The following is a 19,056-nucleotide window of genomic DNA, read 5'->3' as shown; positions in this document are numbered from 1 at the left end:
AAAAAATTTAAAATCATACCTAAAGTTTAGTTTTTGTTTCATTTTAGTACACCGTCATTAAAAATTTTTAATTTTTGTTTCATTTTAGTATCCGTTCAAAATTTAACATTAAGTTTTAAAAAAAACGAAAGTTTATGTACTAAAATAGATAAAAATTGATAATTTAGGTGCTAAATGCATTAAATTTTTAAATGTAAACACTAAAATGAAATGAAAACTAAAAGTCAAGTATATTTTAAAAAAATAAAAATTTATGTATTAAAATAAACTTATAGTTTAAATTTACCCTAAATTTTATCATTATGTGTATAAAATTCCATGCATCAAACTCGATAGTCTGGTGTCTTCTATATAGATGTGACTTGTCACTCCCTTTCCCGTAGTCGGTTATATTAGATTGAAGGCTGACTCTTTTCTCTATAGTCTTTTTTCGTTTCTCTGTTTGAATTTTTCCTTAACCTGTAGCATAGTTTTCAATGGTGGATTTAGTTACTTTGATGAGAAGAAGACTGATTACAGCCTTTGAGGCCCATTCCGTTAGTCTTTCATTGAGTTTTTTATTGTCTTTAGAGATTTGCTAGTGACCGTTACCCTTTTGTCGAATGAGAGAAATCTTCTCCGCTGGAATTTTCTATACACCAGATACCTTGGTCCAACTGACGAAAATCTCCTGCATGTTTGCTTCTGTTATTTCTCTTTTTGTTGTTTAAAATTTCTGTTATTCTTTTGTTTTGTAGTATTTCTCGATTGGTTCTTAATTATTTACTTTGTATTAAGGTAGTTGAAGATTTTACATAGAAATATAAAGCCATCAATTACATGTGAGGTATGTTCTACAGAGAACTTCATTCAACAAATCCAAAGCAAACCAAATGGAAGATGAAAACCAATCCATTGAACTCCAAAATATCAACCTTTAGATAGAATGTTCAAAGAACAACCAAGCTAAGGAGAAGTCCACATCGTCGTCGATAGCACGAAAGTGGAACCTGGATGGCCACCATGCTTACGCTTCACCGTAGTTACACTTTGAGCTCGTCTACAACTGAATCGTATATGGAAAATTGTATGATGCATTTGAAAAAAAAATACTACCTTTTCAAAGAATCTTGAAGCTAATGTACTTCCTTTTCAGTTTTTTCTAATCTATTGTGTCTTTGCTCACTTAATTGAAGAGTGGGGTTCGACGATTTTGGGTGGAACTGTCTGGAATGAATTTTTTTTTGAGAGATAGCTCAGAGCTTCAATGGGGGGTTTGATTTTGTGGGAAATGAGTTTTAGTTAATTATTTTTTTCTTATTTTTCATTTCAATGGTTTAGATGAACCCTGTTTTTGGATCTAATGGTTGCAATACAATGTAAGCTTACGGGCTCCCCACAATTACTAACTTGCACTGTTGGAATTGGAAAACTTAGTGGAAAGTTCAGATTTTTTTTAAAGAAAGAGGACTCAGTCGAGCGATGACTCATATGGGAAATCAACGCAAATCCATTGCTGCTGTCGTTTCGTCCATTAACCGAGCCATCGGCAGTGGGGGCAGTGGGGTTCCCCACTGTTTTTCTGGTAAAACCAACCATCTAACTGTTTTTTTTTTGGTTTCTTGTTTTAAGAAAACAGGAAAACAAATAGCAAAAACGAATGTCAATTTGGCTGTACAGAATAAGGAATTAGGAATTTTTTGTTACTTTGACAGAATGATATTGGCAGCAAAGTCGTCCGCATTTTCTGGAGTCTCCTCTGATACATATTCATTCATTGCTCTTGTACGGTTTGCTGGTGTGTGTTTGTTTGTTTTTTTCCCTAGTTTAGAAAACTAAAAAAAGTTGAGAAAAAGAGAGTATAAAGATTTGCCTGTGCTTCTGATTTCTGATAACACTAGGGGTTCTTTCTGTATTGCAGGTGGCCTACCTTTGTATGAGGAGATTGTGCCGCTGTGTTCGGTCAGCCTGCTATCTCCCTTGCGACAGTATTTCTTGTGAATTGCTATGGTCATGGACAACATGAGTAGCACTTCATCAGGAAAGGGTCTTCTCCACCTCAATGATGTGGAGGCTGGCCTTTCCAAGGACAATGATGACCTCGACAATCATCTTGATCTTGATGTTGACCCCTCCGATCCCTTTGACATTACTCACACTAAGAATGTTCCCCCTGAGACTCTCAGACGCTGGAGGGTATAACCCCTTTTTCTCCTTATCTAAAATCGTTTCTTTTGTCTGTTTTTCTTCTCTCATTGTAATTATAATATAAGTTGTTATATAGGATTTAGTGGCAATTAAATGAATTTTTTCACTTGTGTTTAAGCTGTTTCACTATTTTTTCTTGTTAGTCATTGTATTGGATGAGGGAGATTTTTTGGTGATGCTTTCAATGTTTAAATGCAAGCTCAGATTTATCACGATGCAAATTGTTATTTCTTATTTAATGCTTGCTTGGACTAAATCTGAATGGAGAACTTGTTATGTCTGTGTCTTCTGTGAAACTTGTGCATGAACCAAACTGAAGCATGTGTGGAACATTAAGCTGTTTTCAGTTATCATGCTGCGTTCTTTGCCTTAATCCCTGTATTGAGTAGGTGGTTTCCAATTATGTGTACTGTATGATCGGTCTGAAAATGGTAGCTCTACATTTAGGCATTCTTTTCAGGATAATTGCAATATCAATTATCCAAAGAAAGCATAATGCCCTGTTCCAAAATTAAAACATTCAGCAAAAGCATTGCTTCAAACATTTAGGTATTCTTTTCATTTAGGTGGAGCTTATGGGCATTTTTTAAAATTAATTACGAATCCTTTATCTGTTTTACTTACAAAAGAAATTCATGAATTTATGGCCAAGTTTTGCTAATTCCATTTTGCTTTTGATTATTTGCAACCCCATATTTAATTCATGGTTATATAACATAAATGAATTAATTGTCTGTTTGTGGTCTTTGTGTAAGATGAGTAGGGGCTCTTATTTTTCTTGGATCTTTGCTGATTTTTTTTTTTACAGCAAGCGGCACTTGTTCTAAATGCTTGTCGTCGATTTCGCTACACATTGGACTTGAAAAAGGAAGAAGAAAAAGAACAAAGAAAGAGGATGATAAGAGCTCATGCACAAGTCATCAGAGTAATTTTAAATACTGTAATCAACATTTAAGTTAGATATTTTTGTTCCAGTAACGTCAAACTGATGTTTGCTTGTTGCTTCAGGCAGCGTTGCTTTTCAAATTGGCTGGGGAAATTCAAATTGGTATGCTGCTTTACCTATTTACCTATAGTTTTCCTCATAATTCTATTTTTAGGTCTTCCTTTGCTTTTGCTTTCACCCCGATATCCAATTTTAGTAAGTAGTAGAAATATAATGGTGTCCTTGCAATTTAGCTTGTACAATATGAAAGTGCTTATTATTTTTCTATTCATGATTGGGAAGTGTCATACTCCACTTGCTGATAGCACTGCTTTTTCTTCTGTTTTTTTAATAGGATACCGTTTTATTTTTCTCATGTCAATTATTATTCATAAGAAAGTTTGATACTTTCAACTGGATATTTCAACAAAATGAATATGTTATAGTTGTTTTTGATGAAAATGGTATTTATTTTTGTGGATACACATTGTTTGAATGTGCTAATGTACATTTGCATTCATTTTCTCTCTTGTGGCTCTGAACGTAAAAGTGAATTTTAATTTTGCTGTTTGCAGTGTGTTATTGATTATTTTGTTGTGTTTTGCCTGCCTGCTGTGAAGGAGCGTATTTCTCAATTCTAAGATTGTTTTCTTTTCCGCCTAGTTTTTTTATCTTCATGTTAACATATCTTTGTTATTTCAGTATCAGGTGCACCAGTTGCACTGCCAGTTGATGGTGGCGATTATGCAGTTGGACTAGAGCGACTTGCATCAATGACCCGCGATCATAAGTTATCTCTACTTGAACAATATGGTGGAGTAAGTTGCCAGTAAATGTAATTTTCCTTGTTTTATTTGGTGCTTTATTGATAGCTACTGTATGTTACTCATGGGAATTCCTTCATCAGGTTAAAGGGTTGTCAGGTCTGTTGAGCACAAATTTAGAGAAAGGAATTAATGAGGATGAAGCTGAATTGTCAAACCGGAGGAATGCATTTGGATCAAATACATATCCACGGAAAAAGTGGCGGAGTTTCTGGGTAAACTATTTTTTGTCCCTTTTTCCCCAATTATTGCAATTATGGTGGAAATTTTACTGATTACATATATTGATATCTATGCTGGTTTGTAGATGTTCCTCTGGGAGGCGTGGCAGGATTTGACCCTTATTATATTGATTATAGCAGCTGCTGTGTCACTGGGGTTGGGAATAAAGACAGAGGTGAGGCTCTTCTTGGTTTTGAATTTACTAATAATATGTTTAGATTAAGGAGAAGTAAGGGAAAGAAAGGAAAATAGGGGATATTGGGAAAGTTTCCCTTCTTTTGGGTTGCACTCAATTTTGGGGAATTGAAAAATACGACCTTCATTTTCCTTAAAACTTCCATTTTTTAGTTATGTAAATTTGGGGGAAATGGAAGGGAATGGAAAGAATTAATATTTTAAAAGCTTTATACGACTATTATGTCCTTATTGTTTTCTCCAATCTTTTACTTTGCGGTGATTTCTTTGTTCCTTTCTTTCTTATTTCTTCCCGCTATTGTCCTAACTGGTATTTGTTTTAATTGATATCCTTTATAGGGTTTGAAAGAAGGATGGTATGATGGGGGTAGCATTTTCTTTGCCGTTTTGCTTGTTATACTTGTTACAGGTATCAAATTTGATGTGTCTCCATAAAGAGAATGCAATTAGTATCTAAGCCCTGTGTTCTACTGCAGCTTCCTGTAACTAAAGTTCGGCTGGAGTGTATAATTTTTTAGTGCTTTTATGAGCTATGTTATTGTTATACTGTCGGATGATTTACATCTAACTATTTTTTTTTAAAAAAATACCAGCCACTAGTGATTATCGTCAGTCTCTTCAATTTCAAAATCTAAATGAGGAAAAGCGAAATATCCAACTAGAGGTATGTGTTACTTCTTGCAGTATGACATCATCCATTTAAATTGGTTAATTTTTTAATGTACCTTCAGGTCATCAGAAGTGGTAGAACTGTGAAGGTTTCAATATATGATCTTGTTGTTGGTGACGTTGTCCCACTAAAAATTGGTGATCAGGTGTGTCCCTCGGTTTTTTCTTCAGGCATTGATATTCATGTGCATTTAGATTAAAGATGGTTTAATGCTTTCGTTAGGTCCCTGCTGATGGAATCTTAATCACTGGCCATTCTCTAGCAATTGATGAATCTAGCATGACGGGAGAAAGCAAGATTGTAAGTTGCTTGTTTGGTTATGCATTTATCTCATGTGCAGGCTTTGTTGTCTTAAGCAGTAGGTTTCTTGTAGGTTCACAAGAATAAAAAAGAACCATTTCTAATGTCTGGCTGCAAAGTTGCTGATGGTTTTGGTACCATGCTGGTATGTATCCTGCTTTGCTCCTTTCCTTATTTCTCATTGTTGAACATTATGATGATCTCTGGTAATTTATCACATCTATCAGATGATGTTTGCTATGTAAACTAAGCTTTTGTCTATTCTTGTTATGGAGATTGTGGAGAAATAGTAGGAATTGGTCTGCGCCTTTGTTTTGGCATTGCACTCATGTTTCTAATAGTTGCTTGATTTGTCTATTATATTGTAGTGCGTTTTATAGAGAAGCTGTGAAGCTGGTTTGATGTGAAATAATGTTTTTCTTATATTTTATCTAAAACTATAATTTATTTTTCAATTATTATATGATACGATTCTTGTACAGAGGTAGTAGTTTCAGAAAGATTAGTAGCATTGGTTTATGAGCGGCAACTAGACCCTATCACCCCATTGAAAAGTCATCTTTCTTAAATTGCTTGTAGGTGACTGGTGTTGGAATCAATACTGAGTGGGGACTGTTAATGGCAAGTATCTCAGAAGATACTGGTGAAGAGACCCCCTTGCAGGTTTCAGCTTAGCGTACCTTATTAACAGAACCTTGTTCCAATTCTTAAGATGCTTCTTAAACTTATTATACATGCTGTAGGTACGGCTAAATGGAGTTGCAACTTTTATTGGCATAGTTGGGCTTTCTGTAGCTGTTTCTGTGCTTGCTGTTCTATTGGCAAGGTATGCTAAGAGTCAATAGATTATTACTTAAGCTAGATTAATGGCATGCTGTCTAATGTCTTACTTTTGATTGGTTTTTAGATACTTCACTGGAAATACTGAAGATCCAGATGGAACTACACAATTTATCAAAGGAAGTACTAAATTTGATGACGCATTTAATGATGTTGTTAAAATCTTTACTATTGCAGTAAGTACACCGCAATCCCTTGATCATTTTTGGTATAGAGGGGAATGAGATGTAACTATTTAAGAATATAATAGAATGAGAATAAAATTGAAATGGCTTATTACAGAGGTTGGCTTATTTAAATAGAAATATATCTATACTATTATATGGTGGGAGTAACTTTATATGCTGTCACAAGTTAAGTGACATCAAGTTGTAGCATTACCAAGAAGAACAAAGAAAGAATAGCAAGTGGACAAAAGTAAGGATATAACAGTTATTTTAGCATCCTATAAATGAGTATTTGGGTCTCAAATTTTATTTGATTTTTGCTCCATGAATTTCATATTTCCACATGCATAGTGAACACAAAAATATGAATGACTGTTCCATCTGAAATAGCCCTGGAACAGAAAAGCTATTCCCATGAAGCAAAGATGATGTTAATATTTTAACATATATATAATAGCAAGTCCAAGATTTTTTGACTATAGAGTTGTGCAGGTTACAATTGTTGTTGTTGCAGTGCCTGAAGGGCTTCCTTTGGCTGTTACCTTAACGTAAGTTTAAGTCATAGCTTTTGGTTCCTATGGACTAACAATTGAACTCATGCTGTTGAGTATATTTTATGCTTCTTTTCCTATCTTTTAATTCATGGTTCTGTTTTCTACTTGAACTTTCAGTCTTGCATACTCAATGCGGAAGATGATGGCCGATAAAGCTTTGGCAAGTTCATTAATTCTAATTTTTATATGTTTTACTTCCATGATTGCGTCATGTTTTGGTTTAATAGTGTCTTTATCTAACAGACTAGGCTTACAGGTGCGGCGACTTTCAGCATGTGAAACCATGGGCTCTGCGACAACAATTTGCAGTGATAAGACTGGCACATTGACTTTAAATGAGGTTAGTCCTATGTGAGTTTTGTTAAACCACTATGATTTTTTATGTTTTCCGTTTTTGCACTTGATAAATGGGGTAATGCCCTAGATACAGTGGGCTCCTTCCATTGGAAAGAGATACAGGAGGCCGGCAGTGATAAAATAAGTGTAAAAAATTATTGCTTTGTTTCTATTAAATCAAATGGGATTAGGGCTGATATAACCCTTTAGTTTTCTTATATCTTCCTAGTTCCAGTTGTGGTTAAAATATATTGCAACTTCCGTCCAGTCCTTAGTTATGCCACACTTTCTGAAAGGTTCTCAGTCAAATTTATTCCATTTAGTTCCTTGATGTTAAATATTAATTTTCTTCAACGGAAAGTTGGCAATACATGTGAAAGTTTCTACATTAGTGACAATAATGATGTTTTATACACACTCACCCTTGATTGTAGCATCTTCATTTCTTTCTCAACTTGAATGTACCCTGTCTTATGATTTGACAACTTGTTGTGCCTTATGTTTCAGCCCAGCAGCTCCCCCCCCCAAAACAAAATATTTTAATTCTATATTTCTATCCTTACTACATTGTTTTGCCTCATTAGGGTTGCTCTTCTTCAGTCAATATCTTTCACAAGCCTTTTCCATTTATTTGGGCTTTCTGACATTTGTTTAGCTGTTTCAATTTTTTAATCCATCTGTTTGAAAGCTTTAGATATTGATCTGATTAACTATAATCACAGATGACTGTTGTTGAAGCTATTGTTGGGAAAAAGGAGATAAATCCACCTGCTGATTCTTCCCAGTTGCACCCATCAGTTGTGTCTCTGTTGAGTGAGGGAGTTGCTCAGAATAGCACAGGGAATGTTTTTCTGCCTAAGGTAAGATTATTTTTATTCATCTAATTCATTATGCTAAGGTCAAGAGATAAATAATTGTCATGCATAAGAAAATGTTAGCTTTTTACTAAGCTGAAATGTTCTACATAGGAAATGACTTTTGCTTCTGACTCATCAATTGGTCCCGCCGAATATTGTTTTTCTTGTTCATCAGTCACATTGGAAATCCCATTAAATTACATTCATTTTTCCAGGATGGCGGCAATGTTGAGATTTCTGGATCTCCTACAGAAAAAGCTATCCTTTCTTGGGCAACAAAGGTAGCCCCAGAACTTGGTCTATCATCTACTTTTGATTTATTTTTGTTTGCACATACTAATAATTGAAAATTGTATTGTAGTTGGGGATGAAATTTGATGCAATCAGATCAGAATCCACTATTCTTCATGTTTTCCCTTTCAACTCAGAGAAAAAGCGAGGTGGTGTTGCAGTACGGCAGGTAGTGGCTTCAGTCTAAATGCTTTCTGACTTCGTTGATTCTCTACTATATTGGAAGACTTAAAGTTCAATTTTTAGAAGTAACTGAATGGATATGGCTAAAACACAAATGGCTTTCTGATGATTTCTCTCCTAGGAATATTGACATAATTTTGCAGCATTTAATTCATAATTGGGATTTTGACAGAAGCATCTTGGTCATTTCCTCAATTTGCCTTTTTTTCTTTTGTTAGGAAGATAAAAATGGAAAACTCTTGATTGAGAGGTTTCTTAGGCGGGAGTTAGAATAAGAACATTTTCCTGCCTAAAACACCTGTTTCTGTTTCAAACATGTATTTGGTTTCAAGGGTGAATTAGAATAAACACTATATCTTTTCCTGTTTTCTTATGGCAGTCTGATGCTGAAGTTTATATACATTGGAAGGGAGCAGCTGAGTTAGTTTTGGCTGCATGTTCTGGATATCTCGATTCAAATGGTTGCCTGCAATCCATGAATGAAGACAAGGTTAGTAACTATGTATATTTATAAATTTTATACACACAATAACATGAATGCACTATCGGAAGGTCTTCTGGGTAAAAGAATAAGGGAATTTCCTTCTCATTTGAACTCCATAATTAACTTTAGCTTGTAAGTCCTTTTAGTTTTTATGCAGAAATAAATTGTAGGTTGACTCAGTGCTTTAGTAAGTATCTGATTTTATGCAGACTGATCATTGATTTAGGGAAGCCATGTGAACATATATGTTTTGACTTAATGACAGTTCATTAGAAACTAGACCTCGTGTTTAATACATTAGGAAAGAAAAGGTTGTTTCTTACCAGAAATAAATTGCTCACTTTATATCAAGTCTACAATTTAGTATTTGCATGATTGAAAAATGGACTTCACTGCCATTTAAATTATATTAATCATGGTTTTATTCTATAAGTATACTGGTTTAGGTATTTGCATACAAAAATTTTGTAGGTTGTTTCTGATTCCTAAATCCTAATATGATTTTATCAGTATATGCTTCAACTTTTATGTTTAACCACTTTCTGCAGGAATTTTTTGAGGCTGCTATTGACAAAATGGCTGCAAGTAGCCTGCGCTGCGTTGTCCTTGCATACAGATTGTGTGAACAGGAAAAAGTTCCTACTGATGAAGAGAGCTGTACTGATTGGGTCTTACCTGAAGATAACCTTGTTTTGCTTGCAATTGTTGGGATAAAGGTAAACCTTTTTAGCATGGATTCCCCACTTTTACCTAATGGTATTTCCACATTAATGATTGTTAATCTGTTAGTAGCTTGATTATCTTTTTTAGCTTTGACTTTATGTTTGATGCTATTGAATTTATGCAAAGAAGCACTGAATGATAATGCGAAGCTTTGCTTCTGAATGAAAGATACTTCTATGTCCCAAATTAAGTGCAAAATACATCACTAAACAAAGTGTTATATGCATGCACATCCAATCGAGTAGATCTATCATTGGAAACATTTTTTTCATTGAAGTTTACTTAGGTAGATTAATTATGCCACAAATGGGAAAAATTGGCCATGGTCTACTATTTAACCTATATACCATGACATTTCTCCTTCTCCCCCCCCCCCCGATTTATAACATTATAGTGTCATTCTTTTTGTGCATGTTGGAACATAGGAGTGCCTTTAATGATCATCTTATCATGTGTACTTTTTGTCTTACAATGGTTTCATCTTCGAATTATTAATTATGTGCTTGTCAAAATGCTATTACACTAAAAAAGTTATTGTTCCAACTTTTGTTGGTGTAACTAATTTACTGACTCACAATGGTCTTTTGTTGATAAGAAAAGAAAGCTTACACTCCCTTTCATATAGGCCCTCCAGTTTGATGAGAAATATGCCAAAATATAAATGGAGGAATGGCTGTTCTTAGGCTATAATCATCTATTATGAAAGATGGATTTTCTTGTACATATTAAAAAAAATGCTTTTTATACAGGTGAACTATGCTCTTCCTTTTACTTATAATTACTAGTTTGGATGCATTGTTCAACTGTGATGTTATTTTTGTGCCAAAGTTCTAATGTTTGTGTTTTTCTGTATACAAAGACAGTTTGGAAGAAACGGTTTTTATGTTCCATTGAGCAAAAGTAGAGGAGTTTCCATTTTGTTCAATTGTTTGTGTTTTCTCGTGAACTAGATTACTGTGCAATGTGCAACTGCTACCTCTACTAGCTAACATAGTTTCTCACCTGCAGGATCCTTGTCGCCCAGGTGTTAAAGATGCTGTGAAAATATGTATGGATGCTGGTGTGAAGGTAATTTTGATGGTTTCATAAGATTTGCTTTAGAAGTTATCATACCCTTTGTGCGTAGAATGCTACTTTTATAGAATTCATATTGAATGCTCAAGTTTTCCTTTATTTTTATTTTCAAATATTTTTAATTATTATAATTTAGAAAGAAAAAAATACTTGTAAACATTTTATGAATGATAATGCTTTATGCAAACTACGCTTTTGTATATATGACCTAATTTTTTGAATCTTTAGGTACGCATGGTCACTGGAGATAATATCCAAACAGCGAAAGCAATAGCTTTGGAGTGCGGGATACTTAGTTCTGCAAAAGATGTTACTGAGCCTATCATCATCGAAGGAAGGGTGTTCAGAGCCTTACCTGAAAAAGAAAGAGAACAAATGGCCAAGAAAATAACGGTATCTATTGATTATGTTACTGGATTATATTGCCTTTAGATCCTGATATTATTTTCAAATGTCCAAATATAACTGTTGTTTCAAGCATGAAAGAGTGGTGAATGGGAGTTTTATGCAGGTAATGGGGAGATCTTCTCCAAATGACAAGCTTTTGCTTGTTCAAGCCTTGCGTAAGGGAGGGGATGTTGTAGCTGTGACTGGAGATGGTACCAATGATGCTCCAGCTCTTCACGAGGTTTGTTTGTGTGGTTAACTGTTAACGTCATTAGATTCATTTATTTTTCTTGTGATGATAATGCGCGTTGAACGTTAAAGTTTTGAATGGTTTTACTTTTTAAATTGTGTTCAATAATTTTTTGTATGAACTACTTGATGGAAAATTCTCAAACAATAAGTGCTGAACTGCTTGGTAGCTTTTTCTACTTAGCACATGAGGTAAATTTAAGGAGTTTTTTTAATACAATAATCTTATATTCTTTCCTTTTTAACTTATATAAATTGAAAATAATTATAAACCATATTTCTAATTCATAAAAGATAAATAAAATATCTAATAAACATGTAATTTTCATTAGCGTACCAAATAACCTTTAGGACACAAGTTCTTTTCAGAACTAAAAAGTCAGTTTATCATCATTGAATTTGTTCAGTTATCAAACAGCACCTTGGTATCTATGTGTATGCTTAATATACTTGCATTTACGCTATGGTTCTCATTACAAACGTCAAAGTTTATGCCTTTACTAGACTAGTTTTGGTCTTTCACCAATGTTATAAATTAAAAATTGTGAGATTGCCAGTGAGTCATGGAATTGGATAACTGTTCTGTTGCTTACTACCAGCCATGTGAACTATACTAGACCATTTACCTTGCGTTCAAGCAAGCTTTGTTCTGAAATCTGATAAATCCCACCCTCTGCCTCTCGTACTGATTGGCTACGTGTGTTCCACAGCTTAATTTGCTAATCTTCCCAGTTTCTGCAATTTATATGCTGTTCATTGCATTTCTACTTTTTCTGTATTTTAGGCGGATATAGGTCTATCTATGGGCATTCAAGGGACAGAAGTCGCAAAAGAAAGTTCAGATATCATTATTTTGGATGATAATTTTTCTTCAGTTGTGAAGGTTAGCATGCTTGTTTCATTCTTTCACATGGATGTTATTGTTTCCATTTTTTACCATATCCTACTGCTGAGGAAAGGCTCATATCAAATTTCCAGCAATTGTAGCTTAGCTTTGTATCCCTACGTAGGTTGTTCGCTGGGGTCGTTCTGTGTATGCCAATATTCAGAAGTTTATACAATTCCAGCTTACTGTGAATGTTGCAGCTCTTGTAATCAATGTCGTGGCAGCAATATCTTCTGGTGATGTTCCTTTAAATTCAGTGCAGGTACTGCTCTTTCTCTACTCTTCTATTCCCCTACATCTACTAATTTAATTTGACTATCTATTCCCCTACATCTACTAATTTAATTTGACTATGTGAAAAAAAATGTTTACCTTAAGAAGTGAACTCTAATTTTCCCAAAAGAAAAACTAATAATAAATGGTTGAAATTCCCGAAATTACATGACTTGTTACCTATGAAAATTGGTTTTCTGGTTAACTGTCTGAAGGAGTGTTGGAAGTTATGCTTTCATAGTAGGACCACAGTTTCATTATAGAGGGTATGAATAATCCACGGATTTCAGTTGTTATGTACCTGTAGATGGGTTGGTTCTGTAGTTAACCGGAATCTGTTGTGGGACTGGGTATGCTGTTGAGCTAATGTTGTTGAAAGGGGGATGGGCTTAGTTGGTAGCTAGTCGGTGTTTTAGTTTGTAATAAGTTATTCTGTGGTCAAACTGAGGAGCTGCGTACATTGAAACATCCCTTTATGGTGACAAAAAAATTGAACGAGAGTTCTTTTGCTACAGTTACTATGGGTTAACCTGATCATGGATACTCTTGGAGCACTTGCATTGGCCACTGAACCTCCAACAGACAACCTTATGCATAGGTCACCGGTTGGCCGAAGGTTTGAATCCTTTTCTCGTGTGAATATTTTGTGTACTTCGAATCATAGCACTCTAGTTCTATGTATTGGTTATTAGAAAAGGCTGAATATACCTTATCTAGTTGATATTTAGTTGACTTGTGGTATTGATCTAAATGTTTTATTTTCCCAGAGAACCTCTAATTACAAACATCATGTGGAGGAACTTACTAATACAGGTACCTGTTTTCTTGGGTCCTTGCCAAATGATTTTCACTTGTTGACATTTTACTTGTCTTATTGTAATTTTACTTGATCGAGAATTGTTAACCCAGACCGAAGTCTGAGAATATAACACCATGGTTCTCTGTTTTATAAGTCTTCACATTTCATTTCAGGCTTTATATCAAGTTAGTGTCCTCCTTGTGCTGAACTTCTCGGGCTTGACCATTCTTGGTTTGGAGGATGACAATGACAGGGAACATGCATACAAAGTGAAGAATTCTTTGATATTCAACGCGTTTGTCATGTGTCAAGTAAGTACTTGGTGACAAGTTGAGATTCTGGGGTCTATTTTTTTTTCAACATTTGGCATAAAGCTGAAGTTCGGTAACTGTTCAAATCACAGATATTCAACGAGTTTAATGCTAGAAAGCCTGAAGAAATCAATTGCTTCGAAGGAGTGACTAAAAACTACCTATTTATGGGAATAATCGGATTTACTCTCACACTTCAGGTGAACAAATCTTGACCCTTTTCACTTTCTCCCTGGGCTTTGAACTGCTTTCTTTGTGGTCATCTTTTTTACTCGGTCTACTTATAGTACTATTTCCGACTAATTCGTAGATAATCATCATCGAGTTCCTTGGAAAATTTACCTCAACAGTGAGACTCGGTTGGCAGCTGTGGCTTGTATCCGTTGGCATTGGCATTATCAGGTAGGGTTTCGCGCTCTCGTCGCTTCTAGCCTCCAAATACCTTCATAGATTGTTGGTATTACTATTTACTGCTAATGCTAGTTGTAGTCAAACAAAAAATGCAGGTAGTAGTTAATTGCCAAGCCTTAAAACAATTCCATACGAACTTATCAGCCGAAACAGAAAGAGCAAATTATATAATTTTATATATTCATAACCTTCATTAACTGCTATTATCTTTTTGAAGCTGGCCTCTTGCAATTGTGGGGAAGCTGATTCCAGTCCCCACGACTCCAGTTTCGACATTCTTTGTAAAGCCATTTCGACTCTGCAGAAAGCCGAGGGATGCATGAACATGGTATTTCTGTTGTTCCTTGCAGTCTAAGAAACTGCTAAAGGTTGTATATATAAAGGATGGTGAAAGAGCAGGGTAGTTGCTTACATCCTTCTTCCTCTGAAAGGCAACAACAATGATGCTTTGCCTGTGTGATATTTAAGGCAGCTGATTCTAAAAGATAATTCATGTATTTTAGGCTTTCAAGATTCTATTAGTACAAGGCTTTCATGTCCCCCTGAATTTTACATCAATCAAAAAAAGTTCAACGACTTCTAATTTTTTTTTATTAAAAATAAATAAAAATGATTCGAGTTAAGCTACTTGATTATATTTGAAATTATTCGATCATTGAATCATAATTAATTATTTTTATAAACAAAAATATAATTGTTAAAAGTTTTATAAAATAACTCTAAAAAGTTGTATAAATAAGTAATCTAATCTTATTTTATTTGATCGTGATTATATTATTATCATGATTTAATTAGATTATTAAAATAACCCGCAAATTGATTTAATTTTCCACTGAATTGATTTTAAGGAGTGATTTATTTTTTATTAATTGATATTTTTGACGGGAGTCATTTTGCACGTTAAAATAAATTTCTTCTTCTAGAATAAAATAAAGAAAATTAAATATAATATAAGAAAAGTAAATGTCGATCAAATAAATTCTCGACTTTTGATTCTTACTTTGTCGTGAATTTAGAAAGAAATAAATGGGGGTTTTGTAGTTGAAGAATAAAATCAAAGAAAAAAAAGAAGATTTCAAGGAAATAAAAGAAAGGTAGATAAAGGAAGGTGAAAACTCAATTGATTAAATCAGTCTTAGGCATTCGCTCTGACTCAAATTCTTCGGATCATCAAAATATAATTACCCTTCGGAATTCACGTCAGTTACTTTGTCTACAAAGATAGATCCTTGCGACTAACTTGTATACTGAATACCCAAGTGTAACTCTTAGATATCGGATTTGGAAATTGATCTAATCAACATTAATTGTTGTAGATCAAGAATCGCTTAAGCACATAAAAACTGACTCGGATAGTTGTTTCCATACAAACCGTTTCCGATCTCAACTCCCACTTAACAACAATCTGCTAGTTGTGTTCCCAGGAATTTAATTTGCTATCAATTAGTCAATCCTTCCTCCCACATGTTTAATCGCAACAACATTCTGACCATCGATTATCTTTGGTTTTGAAAAATTGTTTTGATTTTGAAATAAGCGTAAAAGAAATTGAGAAACGTATTCGAAGTTACTTAGGTGATTTTCAATTCTCACATTAAAATTGAGTCATTGCTTAGCCCTCGGCTTAGAAGAAAATTAGCTAAGCATGACCAAAGTCATACTTAGCATTTTAAAAACAAAAGCTTAAAAGAAAATAACAAAGAAAGAAAAAGAAAGAAAAGAAAGAAATGTTTTATTATTCGAGATATGAAAAACGACTTACCTGAGGTGGGTATTTATAGCCTTCTAAAACCCTAGAAATACTAAAGATAATCCTAAGAAAATAAAAAAGATAATTATTAAATTTAAATAATAAAAATAAAAAGATAAATCCTAAATCTTAAATTTTAATGTGCTTAAAATGCTCAGCCGTCCGCCCACCTTCTGAAAGCTGTTGACTGGACGTTGCTAACTAAGTCTTCTAGAAGTTGTTGACTCACTGCCACATCAGCATTTCATGCCTACTTTCATGCCTACTATTCCAGCCTTGATTTCAGAACAAAAAATTCAGTTTTCTACCCTTTTAAGCACATTTTCCAGAAGTCATTGCCCTGCACAGAAAGCACATAAGAACGTCCAATTTAGTAGTAAACATGAACAATCAAAGAACATTTAAGCATAAAATAAACACTAGTCAAATCCCCCCTCACTTATCTAATGTTTGTCCTCAAGCATTTTTCAGCAACATACTAAATTCATAAGTTGCCATTCCCTAACTCATTTCATTATTCAATTGTTCCAACAAACCACAATTAAGCAAGGAATTGAAACTTAGAAAAGCAATCAAGCAAGTTGCAAAGATAGGAAATAATCAAAATAAGACCTTCCAATGGCTACTAATCTCATGATGCACAACTTGATTACCTCAAAAAGGATTTGCTCAAAGTATTTAAGGACAAGAAAAGCTCGAGCCAAAGCAAGTCAATGCATAACCATAAGCTTGTAACGTGATCTAATCTCCGCCACTTAAAAAAATTCAATGCAAGAGTCAAGAGGTCTTTAACCGGGCTAAGGTTTGGGTAGGGAAATAGGCCGAAAAGAAAGGGTTAATTTTGCCAAAATAACATTGAAAAATTCAATTAAGCCATAATCAAAATGAAGCACAAGGAAGAAAATAAAATAACCAAAGGATAATTTATTTGAATGAAGGGCTATTTTTTTTACTGTTTGAATAAAGAAGAACTACTTTTTTTTGCTGTACTATTCAAGCAATGAACAACTCATTGTTTTTTCAAAACTATTTTTGGCAGAATTTCCAACAACATTTTCATTGTTTTGGCTGTTGTTTTTCGAATAAAAATGGCAATTTTTGTAAAAAAAACAAATTTTCAAAGTATCGACAAGAGTGGAAAAAGAGATGGAAGGAAAAGAAAAGGCTAAGGGTTTAATTTGATGAGGTGAAAATCAAAGAAAATGGAAAATTAACTCAAATGGGGTTTATTAAGGGGTAATTAAAGGGTAGGCTTTTTAATTGGGGTAGAGAAAATGGTTAATGCTAATACCTCTATCATCCAAAAGCATCAGATTCATTATGCATGTAGCCTAAAAAAAAATCAAACCACAAGTTCTAGAATACAAAAACAATGCTTGTCACACTCAAGGAAACAAAGAGCAAGTTTGAAACAAAGAATTCATGCTCGCTCAAGTCTTACTAAAAATAGGTTCAATGTATGAAGTAAAAGCATCAATTCAACCAACAATCCATGGAATACCATAATTTCGAGGAATTAACTAGCTAAACCAATTAACCATAATGCATTCAATGTCAATTCAAAGCGAAATTAGATAATTCATTGGAAAACAATCAAATTACTTGACAAATAAAGAGAATGGGCAACCAATCGATCCAGCATATCAATATCAAAATATTCAATTTCAAGCACGCAACAAGCGAGGAAAAATCTAACATGCTATCCTCCCCCTCACTTAATTCAGTTTTTCAAAAACGTAATTCAAAATAAAGATGCAAAGGAGAGGGAAAGAAATACTCCCCAGTTAAATGAAGACCACGACTACGACCGCGTCGAGACGATCCTGAACGTAGGTAGGAGATAATCTTGGTGAGATTGGATTTGATGGGCGAGGGAATCTTAAGCGCCTTGCATTTCCTCTCGCACGTCTGCATGTGTGCTAGTTGCCGATGCCGATGGAGGATCGACCCTCCTCATGAAGAAGCACTCATGGCATGGCATGATGGTGCCGAAAGGCACAATGTGTGGAGCAGTGGGTGTTCCGGTGAGAAGTTCCATTGAATCCAAGCACATAGAGTCCAAAGCATCCATAGGAAAAGCATAAGTGAAATTAGTAGTATCAAATGTTGTTGGAAATAAACATTGAGCTAGATGCGTAATATAAGGGCCAAGAAATAAGGGTCGATTGGTTTACACAACTTTCCCGAAGGTGCTCACAAACCAATACCCTAAGTTTACCTTTGTCCCAGTTTGCATACACCACAAGAAGAATAACTCAACCTTACAAAGCAGGACGTAGTATCATTACGTCTGAATAAGTTGTATGCTAGAAATCAATGTATATATCGGAGAATCGGGTCGTGAATGTGCTACACATTTGATGTTTGAGAGTTAAATTGTACTCTTGCCATGCCAATAAGTGCCTTGTAGGCCATGTCGGTGTCAAAGTCCTGTAGGATCTCACACAAAAACGTTAGAAAATTTTGGTTCGTGACATCCATTATGAACCTCATGGAAAAATTAAAATCAACCAACGTCATTCTAAAATATTGACTCAATAATCGAAAAACTATGACACAATTTTATGGGAATTTAAAAATCGTATACAACTCAAAGATTAGCTTGTAATAAGTGTTGCATCAAATATTAAAGTACGAAGTCTATCCAATGGCATCGAAATAGTGTACAACAAAATCGCTCAAATGCAAAATATCAAGTGTACGTGATAGAATTTATTTGCATTCTTGAAATTGTCAATGGTGAATGTTGTTGAATCGTAACTGTTTGTCACCATTAAAATCGAGATGCCCTTGCAGCACCTTCTCGACTGAAACTGAGTAAGTTCGGCCACAACGATTGCACTCATTGGAGGGGTTGAATATATCATCCCCACATCCTTGGATTCATTTGAATGTGAATCATGGTGCTACCCAGAGAATGGGCGTGATGAAGAGGATTACTCGGGCGCTGGTGATGGCTCTGGAGTAGGCGAGCTAGCACGCGAGAGTGATGCGCAATGCCCACCTCGTCTGGAAGCGAGTGCACAGGGCGGTGATGGTTGTGGTGGTTGGGAGTGTGAGGCGCTCGACACCTCCACCACGTTGACGTAGCAAAATGTCGATGTCCCCCACTAAGAGTGACAGGTGGTCGAGATAGATTGTAGGTTTGATTTCTAGTT

At 34.7% G+C, this 19,056-nt stretch overlaps 1 protein-coding gene across 1 annotated transcript; it reads left to right on the top strand.

The window, feature by feature from the left end:
• The first annotated feature begins 1,694 nt into the window (after nucleotides 1–1,694).
• On the top strand, nucleotides 1,695–14,547 carry LOC120185818 (calcium-transporting ATPase 9, plasma membrane-type-like). The gene is made up of 34 exons (XM_039189926.1): nucleotides 1,695–1,764; nucleotides 1,901–2,175; nucleotides 2,996–3,112; nucleotides 3,196–3,235; nucleotides 3,815–3,930; nucleotides 4,020–4,151; nucleotides 4,244–4,333; nucleotides 4,693–4,762; nucleotides 4,947–5,017; nucleotides 5,085–5,168; nucleotides 5,246–5,323; nucleotides 5,397–5,468; nucleotides 5,903–5,986; nucleotides 6,067–6,149; nucleotides 6,231–6,339; nucleotides 6,823–6,878; nucleotides 7,002–7,044; nucleotides 7,141–7,224; nucleotides 7,943–8,080; nucleotides 8,293–8,358; nucleotides 8,439–8,537; nucleotides 8,931–9,041; nucleotides 9,584–9,751; nucleotides 10,767–10,826; nucleotides 11,061–11,225; nucleotides 11,344–11,460; nucleotides 12,253–12,351; nucleotides 12,479–12,616; nucleotides 13,143–13,243; nucleotides 13,395–13,440; nucleotides 13,600–13,737; nucleotides 13,830–13,937; nucleotides 14,048–14,139; nucleotides 14,366–14,547. Exons 2-34 carry the CDS (start codon nucleotides 1,987–1,989, stop codon nucleotides 14,469–14,471), a joined length of 3,270 nt encoding a protein of 1,089 aa, XP_039045857.1. The 5' UTR covers nucleotides 1,695–1,764; nucleotides 1,901–1,986; the 3' UTR covers nucleotides 14,472–14,547.
• Nucleotides 14,548–19,056: the final 4,509 nt, after the last annotated feature.

This window comes from Hibiscus syriacus, unplaced genomic scaffold (genome assembly GCF_006381635.1).
Source record: "Hibiscus syriacus cultivar Baekdansim isolate YM2019G1 unplaced genomic scaffold, ASM638163v2 tig00113124_pilon, whole genome shotgun sequence".
Taxonomy (NCBI): domain Eukaryota; kingdom Viridiplantae; phylum Streptophyta; class Magnoliopsida; order Malvales; family Malvaceae; genus Hibiscus; species Hibiscus syriacus.
This window is presented reverse-complemented; position numbering and strand designations above follow the sequence as displayed.